Raw genomic sequence first — 23,900 nt, forward strand, 5'->3', positions numbered from 1 at the left:
CTGGACCAAACTTGACTCCACCACATCGCGCCATCTTTCCTTCTCCTTTATAAAGTACTTTACAACATCCAAAAGACGACCAAAATGCTTTACAGCAAAAGTAAAACATAAGTAGGGATACCTTCTAAATACAGTGAGGAACCTGCACATGCATGAAAGAAACATACGACTTGTTCAGGATTCAAATCACAGATAAAAGAGTTATTTATTTCCTCTCCATTCTAGTGCCGCCCTGGGCAACCACCCATATGGCCCATATCAAAATACTCCCCTTTTTGGGTTTTCTGTATTAACTGTTTCTTTTTTTCTCCTTCTCTTTTCTTCAGGCTGTCCAGATGAATCCCATGACACAGTTGTACTACAAAAAGGTGAGAAAAATACTCCAATTAAATACTCCATAGTTGATAATCTACAGGGTAACTGGTTGTTAAATGTATAATAGAAATGTAATGGCTCACAAATGCTTGCAATCTCTTAAAAAGTTGCATAATGGAAACTACAAACTTTCCCCCAAGTTACTTATGGATGTTCACACAGCTATTGCTTATATTAGTGTAACTTTGCAACAATGTTTTGGTAAATGAATAAAATGACAAATTTGCACACATACAGGTACTTCTCAAAATATTAGCATATTGTGATAAAGTTCATTATTTTCTATGATGTAATGATGAAAATTTAACATTCATATATTTTAGATTCATTGCACACTAACTGAAATATTTCAGGTCTTTTATTGTTTTAATACGGATGATTTTGGCATACAGCTCATGAAAACCCAAAATTCCTATCTCACAAAATTAGCATATTTAATCCGACCAATAAAAGAAAAGTGTTTTTAATACAAAAAATGTCAACCTTCAAATAATCTTGTACAGTTATGCACTCAATACTTGGTCGGGAATCCTTTTGCAGAAATGACTGCTTCAATGCGGCGTGGCATGGAGGCAATCAGCCTGTGGCACTGAGGTCTTATGGAGGCCCAGGATGCTTTGATAGCGGCCTTTAGCTCATCCAGAGTGTTGGGTCTTGAGTCTCTCAACGTTCTCTTCACAATATCCCACAGATTCTCTATGGGGTTCAGGTCAGGAGAGTTGGCAGGCCAATTGAGCACAGTGATACCATGGTCAGTAAACCATTTACCAGTGGTTTTGGCACTGTGAGCAGGTGCCAGGTCGTGCTGAAAAATAAAATCTTCATCTCCATAAAGCGTTTCAGCAAATGGAAGCATGAAGTGCTCCAAAATCTCCTGATAGCTAGCTGCATTGACCCTGCCCTTGATAAAACACAGTGGACCAACACCAGCAGCTGACACGGCACCCCAGACCATCACTGACTGTGGGTACTTGACACTGGACTTCTGGCATTTTGGCATTTCCTTCTCCCCAGTCTTCCTCCAGACTCTGGTACCTTGATTTCCGAATGACATGCAGAATTTGCTTTCATCCGAAAAAAGTACTTTGGACAACTGAGCAACAGTCCAGTGCTGCTTCTCTGTAGCCCAGGTCTGGGGAATGCGGCACCTGTAGCCCATTTCCTGCACACGCCTGTGCACGGTGGCTCTGGATGTTTCTACTTCAGACTCAGTCCACTGCTTCCGCAGGTCCCCCAAGGTCTGGAATCGGCCCTTCTCCTCAATCTTCCTCAAGGTCCGGTCACCTCTTCTCATTGTGCAGCGTTTTCTGCCACACTTTTTCCTTCCCACAGACTTCCCACTGAGGTGCCTTGATACAGCACTCTGGGAACAGCCTATTCGTTCAGAAATTTCTTTCTGTGTCTTACCCTCTTGCTTGAGGGTGTCAATAGTGGCCTTCTGGACAGCAGTCAGGTCAGCAGTCTTACCCATGATTGGGGTTTTGAGTGATGAACCAGGCTGGGAGTTTTAAAGGCCTCAGGAATCTTTTGCAGGTGTTTAGAGTTAACTCGTTGATTCAGATTATTAGGTTCATAGCTCGTTTAGAGACCCTTTTAATGATATGCTAATTTTGTGAGATAGGAATTTTGGGTTTTCATGAGCTGTATGCCAAAATCATCCGTATTAAGACAATAAAAGACCTGAAATATTTCAGTTAGTGTGCAATGAATCTAAAATATATGAATGTTAAATTTTTATCACGACATTATGGAAAATAATGAACTTTATCACAATATGCTAATTTTTTGAGAAGGACCAGTATTTGCCACTGTGGCACATTTCTGTTGGGATTTAAAGTTCACCTCCTTCAGCTCTGAGAACATTTGGAAGTCTTCTGAGCATCTTGTGCTGGGCTGTTGGTGCTTCCCGACATGAACATTTATTTACTTCATGATAACATGTTGTTCCCCGTGGCCCAGAGACAACAGATGGTGGGACATTGTAATATTACAATTTTAAACATTATTGTATTTTATTGGGATTTAATGTGGAAGACAAGGTTGATTTTAAAACTGTTTTACAAACCAAAAAATGAAAAATGTGATGTGCATTTGTTTACAGCCTCTTTGAGTCTATACTTTGTTGAGCCACCTGTCATTACAAGTACGTGTGCAACTCTCCTTGTACAACAGAGTATTTGGGCCAGGCTAAGTTAATTTATCCTTTTTTTTAATTACGTGAATAAAGTCGTACAAAGGGCGCAGTTTTCCATGCATTAAATGACGAATGTAGAGCATCTTGTGAAGTTATACTTTGGTATCGGTTTTACAAATAAGGACATTCCTTACCTTTTAGCACATCAGCATTAAATTATTATCAGTATAACAACTTTGAAACGTTTATGTCTGTTTCGAAGAAAGTTTATGATCTACAGGAATTCCCTGTATTTTGTTCCAGTGATCTTCCCATCAACTCTGACTGTCTTTCCTGCTTCTGCAGAAGAAAAGCGTACCCACAGCATGATGCTGCCACCACCTTGTTTCACTGTGAAGATCGTGTGTTCAGGAAGTTGTGCAGTGTTTTGTAGTCCTATTTGGTCTTATCTGATCAGAACACCTTTCATGGCTTGTAGCAAACTGCAAACAGGAATTCTCATTGGTCTTTCTCAACAATTGCTTTTTCCACTTTTCCATGATGGCCAGATTTGTGGATTGCCAAACTACTAGCTGTTCTCTCAACAGATTATCCCAACTAAACTGAGGATCTCTGCAGCAGCTCCAGAGTTACAATGGGTTACCTTGTCACGTCTTTGAATAATGCTGCCCTTGTCTAGCCTGTCAGTCTAGATGCATGGCTATGTCTCGTTAGGTCTCCCATTCTGCTGTTTTTGTTCTCTAATTTCTCTAATAAACCTCAGAGGCCTTTAAAGGAACGGCTGGATTTATACTAGGCTTAAATTGTACATAAGTGGACTCTGCTTACTAATTAGCTGACTTCTGAAGGCAACTGGTTGATCAGGTTATTATTTAGGGGTATCAGTGTAAAGGGGAATAAATGCAATGCTTTTCACACCGATTAGTTTTTTATTTGTAAAAACATTTGAAAACCATGTATATTTTTTACTACTTCGCAATTCTGCACAACCCTGTGTTGGTTTATCTCATACAATTCCAGTAAAATGGATTGAAATTTGTGGTTTTGACTGGATAAATTTCAGAAAGTTTAAGCAGTATGAATACTATCAGACACTGCAGATGCTGACTTGATTCTGTTTCAGCAGGATCACTTGAATAAGTTATTTCCTTTTTAGCACATTAGTGATGCTATCCACAAAGACCTTTACATTCAGTGTGTTTTTAGGCTTTTCACTGCAGTACCTGCAGGATGTGTTGATGTGCTGCTGAAAGCCACCACTGTGCTCTTATCATGTGTTGGATGTGAACGCTGCACCTTAATAATGTGAAAGGAGCATTCATGTGACGTCTGGATTAGAGGGTTTCTCTGCTAATCTGTTGGAACAAGATTGTGATTGGTTATAATGTTGTAGCTGTTTGGTTTATGCAACCAATCTCTTGGTTAGCTCTAATTTTGTGACATTCTGTGTTGATGGCATAGGAGGTCAGATATCTACTCCTGCATGACAAACATTTAATAAAGACAAACTGTCAGCCAATTTATTTAAGTTTTCTTTGTATGAAGCATGTTTATTTCAAGATGGCAGCCAGGGTTGTCTCAGTTCAGAGCATTAGGGAGAATTTTGGAGTTCAGCTAACAGATCATTGGCATCAAGCTAGCCATTACATGTAATGAGTGACTGTGCCTTTACTGTCCAGCATACATTTTAACTGTGTATGCACTCTTAAACACATTTTAATAGGTTTTCTAAAATAAATATGTATTAAAAATCAACAACAGATTAATGAAACCGCACGCATAAACATTCAAATGAAATGCTTATAAGATCAGGAAGCTAACATGTAGCTGTATTTTGAAATAAAATGTATCGATTTCCTATGGTCTTTAATCATTTTTTTTCTTTTTCCAGGTAAGATTGCAATATTGTAACAAGTAAAATAACCAAGTGGTGAAAAAGATTTGATTAGTTTTTACATCTTCAAAACCCTAACACTTATATTATAGAATCTAAGTTTGTTATAGTTATAAGAGGAATATAAAACGGAGCAGGTACAGACATTTGTCACGTTGCATTCGCGACTCACTGTGGCACATCCTCATTTAAGGCCGTGATTGGAGAAATTTCACAACTTCAACTCAAAACCCACTCGAGGACTGAAATCATTAGTTTAATGAGGATAACTAGTAATTCATTTCGAACTTTCCATGCTAACTTGTCCAAAAACAACTGTGGACATTTAAATGAGCAGTAATGAGAGATAAACTTATATCTATATAAGTGCAATTTAACAGATTTGGAACGTTTGGAGAGGTGGAGCAACGGATGGAGCTCTCTGTGGTTCAGTGGAAAGAAACTTCTAGAATTAAACATACATGCATTTAGATGAATTGAGAAAGCAGTGACAGTGTAAACGATTACCTAAGGTAAGCAAACCTTTGAGTTTAAGCCATTCTTGATTTGTAAAACCTTGTCCAAGATTCTCTGAGCTTAGATTTCTTTTATGGCTGTCTACAGTACGTAAAGTATTGATGGCTCAAAGGTACTCATAGGTATATGATGAACTTTGTCTTTTTTGAACTTGGTTTAATTTTTGGCATCATCTCTTGATCAAAGCCATTTTTGTTTTGATCATTATCACATCAATCCCTTTTTCTCCATGCTTTAGGCGACCTATTCGCCGTACCGCGACCGCATCCCGCTTCAGATTGTTCGAGCTGAAGTGGAGCTGTCTGCCGAGGAGCGGGCCTACCTCACCGCTGTAGAGAAAGGTGAAAAAACACCCATAAGCACACAGAGAGAGAATCTTCCTATAGACGTTATTTGAAACCAAAGAGCCAGTTTGTTCCCTCTACACCTGCACTCGAGACATTCAGTCACCCATTAAATGATACTGATGGCTGAGCAGCTGGTCAGTCATGCTGTGCTGCAGCCAGCGGCAGTTCACAAATGTCAACATCCCTGCAACACGTTCCTCAGCAAACTCTCTGGATGTCCTTCAAAATGATGGTACTCTTCAGGGTTTGCCTCTTTCAGGACAAGAAGAATCCCCACGGAAGGTGTTGATAAAATCTGAAATATTTATAGTATGAGATTCTTATTAAAGGTGGCTTGTTACAAAAGCAGTACCTAAAGTAACAAATTAGTTTAACCCTGAACTCACAAAGGCATTGTTCTTCTAAGATTTGGACATTTACTTAGTTATTTACTGATGACAAGACATCTTTATATGAGATGGCACCAACCTTTACTGTTAGCTTTTTTTAGATAATTGGCATTATTTACAATATACTCATTTAGACACACAACTATCCTGATAAAAATGGAAGAATATTAAAACAAAATACATAAAAAAAAACATATGTGGGCTTCAATATTTTTGCATTGACAGTTAAATTTACGACCCGACTTTTCCAAACAAAGACATATTACCAAGAATGGACCCAAACTGAAACCTTGACAGGAACATCTACTTTCCAGGCTTCTACCATCCTGTCTCCGTTCTTTCCTCAGGTGACTATGCAGGAGTCAAACATGCCCTTCGCGAGGCCGAGGTCTACTACAACATGGACGTGAACTGCCTGGACCCGCTGGGCCGCAGTGCCCTCCTCATTGCCATAGAGAACGAGAACCTGGAGATCATGGAGCTCCTGCTGGACCATGGCATCCACACAGGTGACGCCCTGCTGTACGCCATCAGGAAGGAGGTGGTGGGAGCCGTGGAGCTGCTGCTGTCCCACAGGAGACCGAGCGGCGAGAAGCAGGTTAGTTCAGACATAACGATGGAAGAACTTTGTACGGTTGCACGATAATCTGCTGCATCCAGGCACAATCCTGCACTTTACTCATCTGTGGATGCGCTTTTTGTTTTTTCCATTTTAATGTTTGTGTGTGTGAGAGAGAGATAATGCGCTGTACATCCATTCATTGTAATGCTCCATGCCACATTTTGCTGAGACGAGGAAATTAAAGCGCTCCTTAACAGACAAACTGTGAAATAGGATTTGCAGACAGAGAGCATGTTTGTCTGCCTGCTGCATTTTCATTTATGCGCTTTCTCTGAGAAAAACACAATGAAAAGAAACACCATAATACTCTGTTTAACTGAAGTGTAGCTGTTTAGGGAATCGATGGGGAGACATTCAGAGACAAGATATTGAGGAGCGAGAGATTGGAGAGCGAGAGACGTAATAATGAAGATGTGAAAAAGAGAGTAGAAGAAGAAAAGACATCAGAAGAGGAAAGAAAACAAACACAAGGCTTTTTCTCTTTTGAAGAGAGTTAAAGTTTTTCTTCAATAGGGGTTTATGGACTGTTTGAAGTATCTGCATCACTAAGGCTGCAAACATTTCCCTGAAGCAGAGGATTAGAAGAATGTTTTACTTTCTAAAGGACAGATATGGTGACACATATGTTCCTTCTTCTTGATTTTATTCTTTCCTAATTTTTCTTCCTTTTTTGTCATTTTCATTTTATTTTTTAAAGATGAAAACAATCCAAACAAAGAACTACATATAGCACTGTTAAAAAAGAGTGCCCCCTGTCAGATAACTTCTGTTTTTGCTTTTTCATCACACTTGAATCTGTCAGATCATCAAAAACATTTTAATATTAGACCACCTTATTAAATACAAAGGCGCTTTTCAAATGAGAATTTAATTTCTATGTGGAAACATGTAAGCCTAATAAACGGTTGTGCCACTTATGGCAGCAAATCTACTATGAAACGTTATTGGTAACTTTTACATCACTGTGGAGGAATTTTGGCCCACAGTTCTTTGCAGAGTCGTTTAAATTCAGTCTCACGGTGGCTTTTTTCAACCTTGAATGGTGTGTTTAAGTACATGACACAACATTTTAAGTGTATTTAAGACCAGATTTTGACCAGGCCCGGCCTTAAAATGTTTAAGTCTTAATAAAATAATCTATTAGGCCAGAAAATGGAACGTTTCTTTTTGAGACCATTTAACCCACTTCGTATTGTCAGCCAGGTTCTGTTAAAGTGATTTTTTGATTCTACGGGTCTGGCAGTGAAATTCAAGTCAACTTTTGGTTTGTCACTGTATAACCCTGCTTTAACATAAGCCAGGTTAGTTCAAGTTGCTTTTTTCCTTAACAGATAAAATCTTCATTTGAAAAATGAATTTAGTATTTACTCAGGTTGTTTTTTATCCAATAATAAACTTCAAAGCATTTAAGAGTGACAATCAGAATGTTTAAGGTTCCTACATTTTATTTTCTAGATGTTTTATTAGATTAAATAGGTCTGACTTGTAAGAAAAAAAGGTGCAGTCCTCATGACTAGGTCTTTCTTTATGAGCTCATCTTTTTATTAAAAAAGAATCCTTCAATAGATCAATAAATGACTTTTTTAAAATAAAATAATGATTTTTATTCTTTAAGTTTTTAAATGGCACCTGCTAAAACGTTCCCACATAGATGGACATTTCCTTGATTTTACACGTGCAGCTCTTTGTTGCAGCCGTGGTTGTCTTTTAAAAGTGATTTAAAATAATTAAGTAAGTTAGATGTGATCTGGTTTACATGCAGATCATTGATGGATTTGCAAATGACTTCATTTGCAACAAGCCCAATAGTCTCTGTATGTTCAATAAAAATAGAAATAAAAGTAAAAAAAACTATAAGATTTTAAGTGATGGGCAAACAGTAATGAAGTCAAGAAGGAAGGAGCAGTGTGAGAATGACAAGTATGAAGAGGAAATAACTTACATTTGATGTCTAAATATTAATGTGTGCAACTGGGGTCAAATATAATTATTGGGATAGGTTTGCTCTCTCCTTCTGCTGACAATTACAGTTTCACTTTTATTTACTTGAAACCTGAGTACATTAACCAAATTGTTTCATTTAGGTCAGCAAAAACAGAATTTGCTGCATACTTTCTGCAGATATGCTTTTAATTGCTTTTTTTGAACTCCAGCTGCAGTTTATCAGCTTCTCTCTCTGCTGTATTGGATTCAAACAAGGCAGACTTTGCTCAGTTTAGAAAAACTACACTACTTTACTCCAGGAAGTTTTCAGATTAAATGTCAACCTTGTATTGTTGAAGGAGACCGGCGAGTTCTTCCCAAACATTTCTTCCAGTGACTGTCACATTAACTTACTAACATCTGTTTCTCAGAGGCCATCTTTAACTAATGGTTTTACTGAATTCTGGCTAATTCGGACCCGGTTTAAAGGCAAAGCAAGTTCTTAGTTATGTCCTCGGTGATGGGAACTGTTGATTGGTTTTAAAGACCAACGATAACCAAGAAGCTTTTGCAATTGTAGAGCGAGACTAACGACGCCCTTTCTGATAGAACTTATGTTCCACAATGCATGAATATTTCTGTTTTTTATCTAATTTTGTATTCTTAAAAGATGTACCCTGATTACATTGATGTCAGTGGTCGCATGTCTATAATTTTTTAACAGATTCTAATCAAAAACGCATTCCAAAACACACAGCTGACTCAGAGTCAGTCATTTATTTAACTGTTTCAACAGTTGTTTTTTCCCAGTGTGTGCTTAAATATACCTCTACGTATTTTGTCTGTGTCTTTAATCGGAGGCCATCTCGTAGCAGCTGCTTTCACACTCCTTCTCACTGCAGGAATAGGATGGAAGGGGGGAGTAGGACAGAGAATGAACAGATGAGTAAAAGGTTTTGGCAGCAGAGAGGAAGGCGGGACAGAGACAGAAGACCAAGAGACAGAAGGGCAGAGTGAGGTATGATAAGATGAGGCAGATGGAAAAAGGAGGTGACAGCAGCTTAGAGGAAGAGAAAGATGGTGAGAAAACAGCAGGGATAGGAGAGGGATGGTAGGATGTGTAGGAGGAAGAAGGGAGAGGAAAAGGATGAATATAGGAGAAGAAGTGGGGAAAACAGTAGATGTGATGAGGCTGTGGAGAAGACGAGAAAGATGAAGAGAAGGCCTCTTCTTCATTCTCCCTCTGAGATGAAAGAGTTCACACATGTTCAGTCCTTTTCACTCCTCCTCTTCTCTTCCTCAGCCCTATTCCCCTCCTCTTCAAGAAGAACTTTCAAAGTGTCTGGCAGGCTCTGGACAAGTTAAAGACACCCAGACCATAAGCTTAAAATGTTTTTCAATACGCAAACAGTTTCCCTTCTCTATTTGTTGTACAGCTTGATGTTAGCATTGTCATTTTTCTATCTGCCGTGCACAAGTATCACTTTTTTTATTTTGCTGCTTTACAACCAGCAAGACAAGATTAATCAGTGTAACACATTGCATAATTATGAGGTACACAGCATGTTGTTTTCAACATTATTTACAAAAAGTGTGGCACACATTAGAAATTAGACCCCTGAGTGAATACTTTGTAGAATCACGTCTCGTCTCTACCAGCTTCCCAGATCCAGGGATGGACATTTGGCCGTTTCGTCTTTGTGAAATTTATCATACACGGGACAAAAGGACCCCAAATAGGTCTGGAAAAGATGGACACTGGCCATAGAGGAGTGATTTCACCAAGACAGACAAACAAAACTCACCTGGAAAGAGAAGAAATCTTCTTGTCATTAAGTCTGTAAAGTGACTAAAAGAAAACAAGCTTGTTTTAGACACAGGGAAGAGGCTGTCAGTTGTTGAAAGAACATTGGATTCATGACAGTTCCCTTCAGGTACATCATTGTTACTAAACTAAACTGCATCACAGCTAAAAATGTTTCGTTTTTGGGTGAAATTGAAAAACATATAGGCACAAAATAGTTAATACTCACTATTAACTGTTGCATCTTTAAACAACACATCATGATTAAACATATCTTTTCAATGGCTGCTCACCAGATAAAACAGTTACTGTTTGGTTTTAGGAAACTATAGTTAATATCTTTGAAACACTGTTCTGGCTTTACTCGTTTATTCTGTTCTCTTTTAGAACAAAGCTTGAGCTTCACTGGGTCATAAGCTGGTATTTTAATAAGAGCCACAAAAGTTAAACAATAACATAGAAGTGATGTAAATATGCAGACTGGCTGTAATTGGAGATGATGTATAGCATTCAAGTGCTAATAGAGAGTTTATGGTGGCAATGCTGGTAAAAGGAAAAAAATAAATCAGGGTTTCCTTTCTGTTGGAGCCTCTCTTTAATGTTGGCTCTGATTCTGCAAGAATCTTACATTTTTTACGATCCAGGATATTTTCTCAGTACAGGATCTGATTCCCATCTTTAAAACATTCTTTTAGGATTCTTCCCATGTGGTTCCCATTTACAGGCTAGTCGTTAGCATTGCTGTGAGGCTGCCAGGCAGCAAGCAGAAACTTTAGACATTCTAGAAATGTAGACTTTGTCTGATATGACTTCATGCGCATCCTTAGCTTGCTCCTTTTATGGTTTACATAAATGCAACAGACGAACTTTGTTCTTTTAGAGAGAGCCAAGGTTGTCTCAACTCCAGTCCTCCAAAACAGCTCAATTAAATGATTTAAAATACCTCCTCAGCATGTAATCTGGTATGGGTAAAGGTGTCCTGGACAAGGGAAAGAAACAATGACTAGTTCATTTAGTCCACTTTAAAACCTTTTAATACAATTTTAATGTGTAAGATTTAGGCTTTTATCTTTTAATTTTGGTATTTTGTCATTTGTTCTGTAACAGCTGTCATTCCTTCACTGTAATCAGACTGTTCTCTGTGGAAGTAATCACCCTCCTCTGTATTTACACTCCTGGTTTGCTTTCAGCCACTGTCAGATCCACCTATTACCAGCCGTATGTGCATGCTAGTTTGTCCCCTGCTGTTTTTGTCCACAATGCTTTTCTTTAAAATTTAACAGTTCAGGTGCTGCTTCAGCAAGGTACCAAATGATCCATCCATCTATCTGCCCTTCCTTTGTCTGTGATCAGGTTGTAAAGGTAATAGGACCAAGAGGGAATCCCACATATACATCTTTCTTGACAGGTTTACCTCATCAAAGGAAAGCTAAAGGCATTCTCGGGCTAGAAGAGAAATATCTTCTTTCCCATAACTTTTGTATTTCACCTGTGTTCTCCTAGCTTGACTGAACATCATTAGCTTACTCTTTTCAATGTAGTTCAGAAACTTTCTCACCCTCACTGTAGATGCTCTAAGACAGAGCAATGCCATGCTATGAAGGAAGTTCATGTCAGCTGGTTGTATTGCCTCGTTCTTTTAAGATGGTAAACAGGTGATCCATTTGCATGTGCTTTAAAAACATTTTCAGAAGCGCTTCTTTCCTGTTCATCAGCCAATTTGAAACTAAACTATCATCCTTTTGTTAAAATAAATACTTTGGTTTCACCTCAGGTTCCCTCCCTGATGATGGACAGTCAGTTCTCAGAGTTCACCCCTGATATAACTCCCATCATGCTCGCTGCTCACACCAACAACTATGAGATCATCAAGCTGCTTGTCCAGCGCAAGGTAATGACTTTGTTACACAAGAGCCACCAAGTTACATTACAAATAGATCAATTTTATTGCAGCATGCAACCCCATGTGACTTCATTCCTGTTAGTTTGGATTTATATTTTGTTCTACATGTTCTGTTTAGGTCACCATCCCAAGGCCGCACCAGATACGATGTGACTGCGTTGAGTGTGTATCTAGTTCAGAGGTTAGTCAGTGTTTCTCCACAACTGATTTGACAACCACAAGTGGTGGATTCTTGCAGAAAATTAGGAGACTAAATAAAATGAATTTCACTCTTAATTCTTTTTCCTTACATCATGTGATCAAAACAGGAAGTAATGTGCAGAATTTTATTCAGAATGTTGTTATCAGTTGCATCCAAGTGAGCTGTGAACAGATCTGGTACTTGTAAGATTTACAATGCAATAGCTGTTTACCATTAAGGGCCGCCTCACGCCAGAGTTAGACAGCCTACAGTCTCCAGTACCTCCATCACGTTCCCAACACACAGTATCAAAGCCAAATCTGTAAAACTTACTTTCATCATGACTCCATTGGGATATGACTTTTTCACTGCAGCTTTCTATCACATCTGCACCAAGATGTCTTTTCACAATATTCTGTACCTCCACCATCAGTTTCAGCCTTACTTTATAGAGCCAAACAGGATCATGACTTTGATCAGCCTATCATCAGCATGAGAGGATGCAGCTGGGTTTTTGTACATAGCACTATGTATTACTAAATCAATTTCAATTTTAATATGTACAGTACAGACCAAAGGTTTGGACACACCTTCTCATTCAAAGAGTTGTCCTTATTTTCATCATTATGAATATTGTAGCTTCACACTGAAGGCATCAAAACTATAAATTAACACATGTGGAATTATATACTGAACAAAAAAGTGTGAAACAACTGAAAATATGTCTTATATTCTAGGTTCTTCAAAGTAGCCACCTTTTGCTTTGATTACTGCTCCGCACACTCTTGGCATTTTGTTGATGAGCTTCAAGAGGTAGTCACATGAAATGGTTTTAACTTCACAGGTGTGCCCTGTCAGGTTTAATAAGTGGGATTTCAAGCCTTATAAATGGGGTTGGGATCATCAGTTGTTTTGTGCAGGAGGTGGATACAGTACACAGCTGATAGTCCTACTGAATAGACTGTTAGAATTTGTATTATGGCAAGAAAAAAGCAGCTAAGTAAAAAAAAACGAGTGGCCATCATTACTTACCGAACAATTAGGAAAACCTTGAAAGTGTCCCCAAGTGCAGTCGCAAAAACCATCAAGTGCTACAAAGAAACTGGCTCACATGAGGACCGCCCCAGGAAAGGAAGACCAAGAGTCACCTCTGCTGCGGACGATAAATTAATTTGAGTCACCAGCCTCAGAAATCGCAGGTTAACAGCAGCTCAGATTAGAGAACAGGTCAATGCCACACAGAGTTCTAGCAGCAGACACATCTCTAGAACAACTGTTAAGAGGAGACTGTGTGAATCAGGCCTTCATGGTAAAATAGCTGCTAGGAAACCGCTGCTGAGGACAGGCAACAAGCAGAAAAGACTTGTTTGGGCTAAAGAACACAAGGAATGGACATTAGACCAGTGGAAATCTGTGCTTTGGTGTGATGAGTCCAAGTTTGAGATCTTTGGTTCCAACCAACATGTCTTTGTGCGGCGCAGAAGAGGTGAACGGATGGACTCTACATGCCTGGTTCCCACCGTGAAGCATGGAGGAGGAGGTGTGATGGTGTGGGGGTGCTTTGCTGGTGACACTGTTGGGGATTTATTCAAAATTGAAGGCATACTGAACCAGCATGGCTACCATGCTGGACCGCAGAGTGAAGGCAAAAGGGCCAACAATTGCTAAGTATCTCTGGGAACTCCTTCAAGACTGTTGGAAAACCATTTCAGGTGACTACCTCTTGAAGCTCATCAACAGAATGCCAAGAGTGTGCGTAGCAGTAATCAAAGCAAAAGGTGAAGAACCTAGAATATAAGACATATTTTCAGTTGTTTCACACTTTTTTGTTCAGTATATAATTCCACATGTGTTAATTCATAGTTATGATGCCTTCAGTGTGAAGCTACAATATTTATAGTCATTAAAATGACAACTCTTTGAATGAGAAGGTGTGTCCAAACCTTTGGTCTGTACTGTATATATATATATATATTTTTGTTTTATCAGTATTTTTTTACTGATCACTCTGAGCATAGCCCACCAAGTTTCTGAAACCTGAAGAATTTTGTTAGGGTTGTAAAATTATATTATAATCCATTCAATCTGCTCGTACTTTCAATCTACTGCTCATATTTTTCTTGCTCCTCCTACATAGAATGCCAGGGCTGCTCTTTGACAGGTACATGTTGCATTTGATCTTCTGCCTGGAGAACTCACAACTACCTTCAGTCAACCAGCCTATGTGCATTTTGGAGGTGTGTGTGCTTCTTCACTGCTGGGAAATCTGTTGCACTGTGAAGTGCAAGAAGTCAAATGGTGTGATCGTTTATTTTCATGAAAATAATGTTTGTTAATCCTAGCTGCCTGATGAATTACTTGTCTACAGCTAGAGAAGTAATGGGACTAAATGCATATAACAGGTGCACTCTTAAAAGTGTTATTGTGTAGCCTTCGCATGTGGCCACATGTCTACTAAAAGGAGGAGTAAATTATTTGACCAATTCAGAGTCTACGGGCTACACTTCATTGATAAGCTATAACTGCTGCTCCACGCACATTCATACAGCATCTGGGACCTGATATGCTGCTACTATGATAATGAGACACCATGTAAGTTTTGTGCATAGTCAAATCAGTTGCCGAAATCACATGCTTCATCACACATACCTGGGAGCCCACTGCATTCTTTATGCACCCCAGAGGACCACTCAAAAACTCCGCAAAGACCATCTACTTTCTGTCTGATTGTTAATGTTGCAGTGCAGGCTCAGTCCTGGGTGAACGTTGACAAAAATTGATTTTAATATCATAAACAGGATTTTAATCTGGTGTGAATATCCAATTTTGAATATCGTTATAAAGTGTTTCTCAAAAAATACCATTAGAACAATTAAACTGTAAGAAATTGAAGATGTAAAGTTGGTATATATATGGTTGCTGCAGACAAGCAACTCTGTACAAAGGCCTCAAAATGAGGAACCACGAGTTTTTAGAATTATCTACTTTGACGTACTCAAAGGCTATGGCGTGGTAGCTCTAGTTTAGTCACTTTTTCATCTTTTTGCTTTCCTCTGTAGGTCGACAGCCTTCGACATTCACGGTCCCGACTCAACATCTACAAGGCTCTGGCATCACCCTCTCTCATTGCGTTGTCCAGCGAAGATCCCATTCTTACCGCCTTCAGACTGGGCTGGGAACTCAAAGAACTGAGCAAGGTACAGATAGGAAACCCCAGTACGAGACAGTATCTGGCAGGGGCTTTAAAAAGCTTCAAGGCTGCTAAACTGTCCAGCAAAGTATGTAATTAAAGTATTTTCCAGTTATGGGTAAGCATGGAAATGGCTAACGGAGTGTTTCCCCTATCTCGTTGATTCATAATTGGATCCATCCATCTATCTATGCATCTTTATGTATGTCAGTTTTCAGGGTCCAATAAGAAGTGAGAACTGAATTTGGGTCTTGTAAAGTATGGAATTTGGAAATTAAACCTATGTAGGAAACCTGTACTTGAAAATAGGCCACATTTTATTTTAACATTGCAAACAAAATACCCAGAGCTGGTTGACTTTATAGTTTCTTACAGTAGTTTTAAAGAGGCCAAAATGAAACAGTAGTCTCCAATATGATTTATATCAAACATTTGACTCTAGCCTATCTTTACAATCAGCAGTTATATAATACTGTACAGATGTTTTAAGGCACTTCTACTGATGATGAATGTAATGTCATGGGACAAAAAGCGTGTATTGTAGATTACAAGAGCAGAAATGTTTTTCTTTCAGTGCATACTATCTACATTGCAAGGTCCAAAGCATTTCTGCCCAGTAATGTCTTTAAAATAGTACATTAACACTTTACAAAATTCCAGACAGTGTCAAAAACACGAAACCAAAAGTCATGGATGGCTTTAATCCCAACATGATACCTCTCACATTTCAGGTGGAGAATGAGTTTCGTCAGGAGTACGAGGAGCTGTCCCAGCAGTGCAAACGCTTCGCCAAAGACCTCCTGGATCAGGCCAGAAGTTCAAGAGAGCTGGAAACCATCCTGAACCACAGAGACAATGACCAGAGTGAGGAGCTGGACCCCAGGCAGTGCCATGACTTGGCCAAGCTCAAGCTCGCCATCAAATACCATCAAAAGGAGGTAGGGACTCATCCGAAATACTTTCTTTGAGGAGCAGTGACGTTTGTGTACAACAGTTTTTAGCTGGAATGGGGCTGTGTTTTTATGTCTGGTGTCTGGAAGGTGGCTATTGTACCGCCAATGTTGGTCTGTTGTCTGAAAATATTGCTAAATAGCAGAGTAGAAAGCAGAGTTAGGGGTTGTGTTTCTTTTCATAAATAGCCTGTGTGCACCTTCACCATTAAGGCTGAACATTAAGTGTCAGTGTATAAATTCTCCTCTTATACGGTGACCCTGATGGCTGTGCAGGTTTTATTGCCCTGCTGTGCAATTTCCCATTAAATAGGTTGAATACACGACAACTAAATGTTACGTTTCTCATCTAATTTACTTCCACAGAACAACAAATTGTTTTTTAAATGTCAGTTCAGTGGCTATATTATAAGATTAAAGTAAAGGCTATGGAGTGAGCAGTTATCCACAAAGATAACCCAGCTATTGACCTTCTGAGTTATTCTCTGAGAAAAAAGAAAGGGACCAGCTGAGATGAATGTGTACATGATATATAAGTGTGGCCTAAATGAGTTGTACATATATATTTTAAAAAATAAGACCAAGACATGGCATTGTAGCTCAAAAACAAATAAAGCAATTAAACATCTAAAAACCTCAAGAGTGCAGCTTTATTGCTGTTAATGAAAACATTTTGGACAGATGTCAGACTCTTTCCTGAATGTAACCAGTTCCAAGAATCCTTTGTAATTTGAAGCTTTACAATTTCTCTGGTTTTTTAAAGAAATCTATATCACTGGCCCCATCTGGAGTTGCCCAGGGTGGCATTAAGATGAGGTTGCACGAGCACAAGATAACAAAATGTAGCTTTTCAGACAACAGCGCCTTGAACAAGTTTTCTGTTGCTTTCATGCATGTACAGTCAAGGAGGAGCTGCCATCCTCGTGTGTTGAGTTTGAAAGACAAAACTAATGTAACACATAGCACCCAGACCAAAAAAACACCTAATAGCTCATTTCAGGGAGGCAGTAACACTTTTTTAGTAGTTGCTGATACACAGAGTTCAATGCAAAGAAAATATCTGGTATGAATTGTGAGTGTGTGCCAAACACCAAAAACATATTTGAAGGTTTTGGTGTTTTTTTTGTTGTTAATTGTCCCTTCATGTTTAAAAATGGGAATCAAACGTACAGCCATTAAAGCCATTAAGACCTCCTGGCCTCTTCAAAACCTAGTCCCACACATATCCACATATCCAATGCTCCAGTATATTTATATATAAGAAAGGAAGGAAGGAAGCAAGGTTGGAAGGAAGGACTTGTGTGTGGGCAAGGAAAGTGGGGGAGAGAGGAGTGAGAATGAAAGTGATTGAGAGGAAAGGAATGGTACTGAGAGGAATAATGAGCTGGAACATGTGTGAGCGGATACAAAGCCAGTAAACACAAAAGCAGAGATTTAATGGGACAGAAAGAGAGTAAAATGAGGAAGTAGACGGATCAAGTGAGCGCATGAGAGAGGAAGAGATGGAGATATGATGGGATGGAGTTAGTGAACAAAATAGAGTTGGAAACAAACCCCAAGGCGATCTCTGTCTCTGCACTTCCATCTACATGCCGGTTCCCTGCTGTTTCCAGCTCTCTGCAGCTGAAGGATTCTGCCTGAAAGATGAAAGCTGAGGCAAGAGGACAGAGTGATGGGAGGAGATAAGGAATGACAGGGATGATACCTAGATGGACTCAAGGAGACTGCTTCAGATGAAGTGCTTTCTGTCTCAGGGGCACAGGAGAAGAATATACAGCTCTAACAATGAAAACTGGAAACTGAACAAGGTTGGAAGGGAATATTTGAAAGGATATAATTAGGAAATAAAGAATCAAATAAAGAATCAAATGTGCATCTTTTGATTCAGTTCCAGCTTATGCTTTTCGCATAATGGCTGAATATTTGACCACTCTCTTTGACAAAATTGAATTCAATTCAATTGATTCAATTCAGTTTGGTTTCCTTATTTGCTGGGTCCTAGATGTTGATATAGGGTTGATATCTAGACCATTAAAGAAGCTTGGGATCGTTGTCCTGTTGGAACAACAAATTTATTAAATTTTCAACCCTGTTGATTTGAGATAAAATTGAAGGTTTTGGAGGTAGCTCTCTGTCTTTGTAATTCCATCCAGGTGGTGTAATTTGCCAGTACGACGTGCAGTAAAACAGCCCCCAGCATGATGCTGCCACCATCATGCTTGGTATAGTACTGCTTTCTTAGGCACCTCCTCCAAACATACTTGTCATTGTGGCCAGAAAGCATAATTTTTGTCATTGTACTAGGGAGTTTTTGAACCCAAATGCAGAATTAGACAGGACTCAGGGAGCAGTTTAAATATTTAAATATTTTTTAAGTCAGTCATAAAAGGCAATTGGGTTCATTGGCATCTGGGGAGGGGAGAGTTAGCGATGGTGATAGAAATCTTTGGCAGTATGGTGATCAGATTGTGTGGCTTACCAGGCTCAGGGGAAGGCAAAGGCTGCAAGGTAGGTTATGATCCTGGTAGCAATGGATCCGTGTCTTTAGAGGCGCGGAGGCCGGGTGATCTTTAAAGATCCGGGGGTTGCTTGCACAGAGTCTGAGAATGGATAGGAAGGTTATGGCTGGGGAGGAAGGAGCTGTCTTTGAGAGGTCCTGGTCTTCTGTCAGAGGGATTCTTGTGGACAAGGAAGAAATCAACCTTTCCTGAGTGGCACAGAACATAGCAGATGGTGAGTAACAGGTGAAACAGGCAAAACATGGAACTAGATATCAAAGAGCAAGGTTCACTAGGAATCACAGGCTTGAGTCTACCAGCAAGGTAGTTTTTCTAGACCATCAGGCGAAGGCTAGTTGGCAAACACCTCCTTCTATCTCCAGCAGCCAGGATTAGATGATAGACAACAGGTGTGCTGTCAGGCGCCTGCCATCACTCTCACCAGCAAAGATCCTCCATTCAGGAGAGAACTCAGACTCAACACACAAATCCCTCACACACAAAAACCCACCAAGATCATAACAGTCTCACCATGAACAATTTCTCCAGAAGCATTTGGCTTCACGTAGGCGGCTGCAAATTTCAGTCAATCATGAAGATGTCCATGTGGCTTCTTTCTTGGTCAGCGTCCTCTCAGTCGAGTCCAGAGACACAAACACAACTGCCTGGACTGCTGCTCCGTTTATGGGTGTTGTCAGTGAAAGAAAAGAGCCAGATAAGGCTCTGGGCAGCGAGACCCAAAGCACTGTGGATCAGTACAGGAGAGAGAGGAAAGCCATGCCGTATCAAACGGAAGGATACGAATTAGATTACCTGTGAGGGTAAGCTAACACTACCTAATGCTAGATGCTAATGTACACAGTATGCCCAGCGTAAAACAATTTAACAGTTGAAGATATTAGCTACTGAAATATGTTGTGACTAGTGACGCTTTTCCAATCAGTAACCGACAGTCTTTTAATGTCACGTTTTCAGTGCAACTCCGCAAACAAGCAGGTACTAAAGAGTAACAGTTCCACGTAACCGTTACTAATGGAAAAGCCGAAAAAGTGAGTCGACTCCCAGCAAACGGCTCTGAGTTGGTATGAAAAGGGGGTATTTGAGTCCACATTAAGTCCACCTTCAAGTACGCGTGGACATCCGTGAAGTCAAGTACGCCCGACATCCGTCGGAGTGTGCAGGCCTTCGCTCAGGACTTTCTATGACTCTGTGGTAACCTCTGCTATCCTCTCCGCTGTTGTCTGCTGGGCCCCAGGCAGCACATAGTGTGATAGGAACAGAATGAACAAGCTGGTTAGAAGGGCCAGCTCTGTCTTGGGCTGCCCACTTGACTGAACAGAGCAGCTCCTTCAGTGGCCGATTGAGACACCCTCAGTGCAGGAAGGAGCGCTACCTCAGGTCCTTCATCCCCACAGCTGTCTGACTGTTCAATCCCACTGTATTATAAATGGTGTGATAACCTCTGTATTTCTAAATACAGAGGTTATTACTGGAATTATTCTGGAATTTGAAACTTCTCTGACAGTGCTACAGCAGATTACATGTAATCTGCAGAGAAATGGTTTTACCGTTCAGTAACGTGCTAGTTTAATCACAGCCCTGAAGTACAGTTCACAGAAACTCAGAGGGAGCCTATGAAGAATCTGCCTTCCTGCTGTTTGCCAGTTCTGCAGTAGGCTGCAGTCTAACACACCTTGCTGCGAGGTATAATTAGCTGCAGATCTTACCGAGTGGTTCTTTGTGCAAGAAGCTCTCAGACAGCTGAAAGTCTTATTTTTAAAAACATTCAGTGGTATCCTCAATTCACAGCTGTAAATAAGAAATGCTCCGAGATCCAGACTGTGGAGAGGTAAGGTGGAAGATGCTGCGGTGAGAGGAGACTGGGGGAGTCGCAGGGAGGAAAGGAGTGTTGTCAGTGGTTATAAAGGCATTAGGGAATGGGTGAGAGGACGGAGAGTGCAGGCAGGAGCAGCTGATGAAACTAGTGTGAAATGTTTGAGAGAAAGAAAGCTGATATATGGAGATTTGTTTGTAGAAAAATATATATCTGCAGAAAAACTACAAAACTTAATAGCAAGAACTGTATTTCACTCCAAAGTCAGTCGGTTCCATTAGAGAAGAGTGTTATAGATTCATACCAAACACTGGAAATATGTAAAAAAAGTATACAAATGTACGTTTTCACTCATGATGTGTCGGTGAGTCAAATTGTTAAAGAGCCCAAAGGTTCCTTAACAAGCACAAGTCTGTGAGTGAAGTCAGCGAGAGAAGTAAACTGACAAAGATAAAATGATTTCAATCAATTAGAGAAAATAGGAGTCAAAGTCAGAAAAAATCTTTGAAGTAGGAGACGAAAGGAGAAATAGGGATAGGAGCTGATTAATTTTAGGAAAAAGGTTTCTTTGCGAAGTTGTCTCAAAGGGATGAATGGCATGAGGAAACAGGACAGAATAAAATAGAATAATATGAAAAACACAAAATAAGAATGGAAGAGACTGTACAGTATGGGGAAAAATACAACATAAGAAAAACATCCTGTACAGTCAAATTAAATGAAATATACAACTGAGTAGTGTGATTCTGAAAGTGTACAAAATTTGTATCAATAATTCTGTAGAAAAAACAATAGACTATTTAAAAGAACTGGAAAAACTGCAAAAACAGCAGGGATGTAAAGACTTACTGACCTTCTTGAGAGCAGTGCTGGATATATAACAGCTGCTTGGAAGGAGGATCTGTGATAACGATCCTTTGTGCACCTGGGATGCATCAGTCTGTCACTGAAGAAGAAGCTCTCCAGTTCTGCAACAGCTTCATGCGTAGGGTGGGAGACATTGTCCAACAGTGATGTTATTTTTGCTAGACTGCTTCTGTCTCCCCACCTGGACTTTGTCTAGGGAGCATCCTAGGGCAGAGGTAGCATCCCTGATGAACTCATCTAACCGCTTCCTCGCAGCTGTGGATAAGTTGCTGCTCCAACACATGGCTGATGCTACAACAATTAAAAGCGGTCTTCAGGAGCACCCCGTTTACTGCAAAACATCTCAGTCTCCTTAGCAGGTAGTGTCTATGAAGAGCATCGGTGTTGTGACTCCAGTCCAGTTTATTGTTCAGGTGAACACCGTGGGACATATAAGAGTCCATTATCTCAGCATCAGTTTGCTGGATGTTCACCAGTGATTGCTCACAGAAATTCAGCACCAGCTCCTTGGTTTGTTGTAAGTAATGAGATGGGAGATTGCACTTTTACGTTCTACTATTAACTATCCAATTACTGCTTTTTGTTGTTTCTTAATTAAAGAAAAAATATACATTTTTGGTTTACTAAAACAGTTACTTGCAAAAGTTTTCATGCTTCTCAAAAGGTGTCACTTCCCTGTGAACTGGAAAGAAAATGATAAATAGTTTTAAAAACGTTTTGCAAATAAAAATGTAAAAGGTTCTTTGTGCAATATTTTATCCAAACCAACTTTTGTTGCAATTAGTTTTGCCACATGTTCTCAATTAGCTTTAGGTCTGGACTTCTAACCAGTGAGTATGCTTTGATCTAAACCATTACATTGAATGATTCCTGGTGTGTCATCTGCTGGAAGGTGACCCTAAGCCTTAGTCTCCAGTCTTTTGCAGCCTCTAAAAGGTTTTCTTCCAGTTTTGGCCTGGCTTAAGCTCCATCCATCTTCCCATCACCTCTAACCAGATTTGCTTTTCCTGCTACAGAAAAGCATTGACAAAGCATGATGCTGCCACCACCATGTGTTCCAGAAAGTGTTTTTTTTTTTTTCTGATGAATGCTCCTTCTGATTGTTTGGAACATCTGACAAAATAGTTGTCCAGAGAAGAAGTGAGGGCTAACGGTGAACCATTATCATAGAACCCATTTCTTTGTTGCACTTTATCCAAGGAAGGAATCTTAACATCAAATTGTGCTGAAAAAAACTGCCACGAAGAAACCAGAAGCACAAGCAACTTCTTCCAACAATCCAGGAACAGTCTGGTGATGATCTGTTTATTTTCCAGCATGATAGTAGCAACATGTCGCAAGGTGATAACAAAGTGGCTACAAAATCAAAACACCAATTGTTTTCCAGATATAAGTCCCAAGAGAACATCTGGTCAGTTCTCAGATAGCAGGCAGATAAACAGAAGCCATAAACTGTGATCAACTCCAGGCACTAATAGAACCAGAACGGACCACCAGCAGTCAGGATCTGGCCCAGAAGTTGATATCCAGCATGTCAGAGTGGATTACAGACGTTATAAGGAAGGGTCAGCACTGTAAATATTGATTCTTTGCTTAAATTTGATCATATAGTAAAAGCCTTTGAAATGTATTGAATGCACATTTGCTTCACTGCAACGATCTCTGGCTATGACTACAGGTCCTTCTCAAAATATTAGCATATTGTGATAAAGTTCATTATTTTCCATAATGTAATGATGAAAATTTAACATTCATATATTTTAGATTCATTGCACACTAACTGAAATAATTCAGGTATTTTATTGTCTTAATACGGATGATTTTGGCATACAGCTCAAAAAAACCCAAAATTCCTATCTCACAAAATTAGCATATCATTAAAAGGGTCTCTAAACGAGCTATGAACCTAATCATCTGAATCAACGAGTTAACTCTAAACACCTGCAAAAGATTCCTGAGGCCTTTAAAACTCCCAGCCTGGTTCATCACTCAAAACCCCAATCATGGGTAAGACTGCCGACCTGACTGCTGTCCAGAAGGCCACTATTGACACCCTCAAGCAAGAGAGTAAGACACAGAAAGACATTTCTGAACGAATAGGCTGTTCCCAGAGTGCTGTATTAAGGCACCTCAGTGGGAAGTCTGTGGGAAGGAAAAAGTGTGGCAGAAAACGCTGCACAATGAGAAGAGGTGACCGGACCCTGGGGAAGATTGTGGAGAAGGGCCGATTCCAGACCTTGGGGGACCTGCGGAAGCAGTGGACTGAGTCTGGAGTAGAAACATCCAGAGCCACCGTGCACAGGCGTGTGCAGGAAATGGCCTACAGGTGCCGCATTCCCCAGGTCAAGCCACTTTTGAACCAGAAACAGCAGCAGAAGCGCCTGACCTGGGCTACAGAGAAGCAGCACTGGACTGTTGCTCAGTGGTCCAAAGTACTTTTTTCGGATGAAAGCAAATTCTGCATGTCATTCGG

General features: G+C 39.9%; 1 protein-coding gene across 1 annotated transcript in view; it reads left to right on the forward strand.

The window, feature by feature from the left end:
• trpc5a (transient receptor potential cation channel, subfamily C, member 5a) overlaps positions 1 to 23,900 on the forward strand; it is a 175,289-nt gene that overhangs the window by 81,874 nt on the left and 69,515 nt on the right. Inside the window, exons 2-8 of the mRNA XM_047386544.1 lie at positions 327 to 368; positions 5,158 to 5,260; positions 6,003 to 6,253; positions 11,779 to 11,895; positions 12,026 to 12,088; positions 15,148 to 15,285; positions 16,010 to 16,216. Of these exons, the coding sequence (XP_047242500.1) occupies positions 336 to 368; positions 5,158 to 5,260; positions 6,003 to 6,253; positions 11,779 to 11,895; positions 12,026 to 12,088; positions 15,148 to 15,285; positions 16,010 to 16,216 (912 nt within the window). The 5' untranslated portion in view covers positions 327 to 335. The remainder of the gene's footprint in view (positions 1 to 326; positions 369 to 5,157; positions 5,261 to 6,002; positions 6,254 to 11,778; positions 11,896 to 12,025; positions 12,089 to 15,147; positions 15,286 to 16,009; positions 16,217 to 23,900) is intronic.

This window comes from Girardinichthys multiradiatus, chromosome 14 (assembly GCF_021462225.1).
Source record: "Girardinichthys multiradiatus isolate DD_20200921_A chromosome 14, DD_fGirMul_XY1, whole genome shotgun sequence".
In the NCBI taxonomy this organism is placed as follows: Eukaryota; Metazoa; Chordata; class Actinopteri; order Cyprinodontiformes; family Goodeidae; genus Girardinichthys; species Girardinichthys multiradiatus.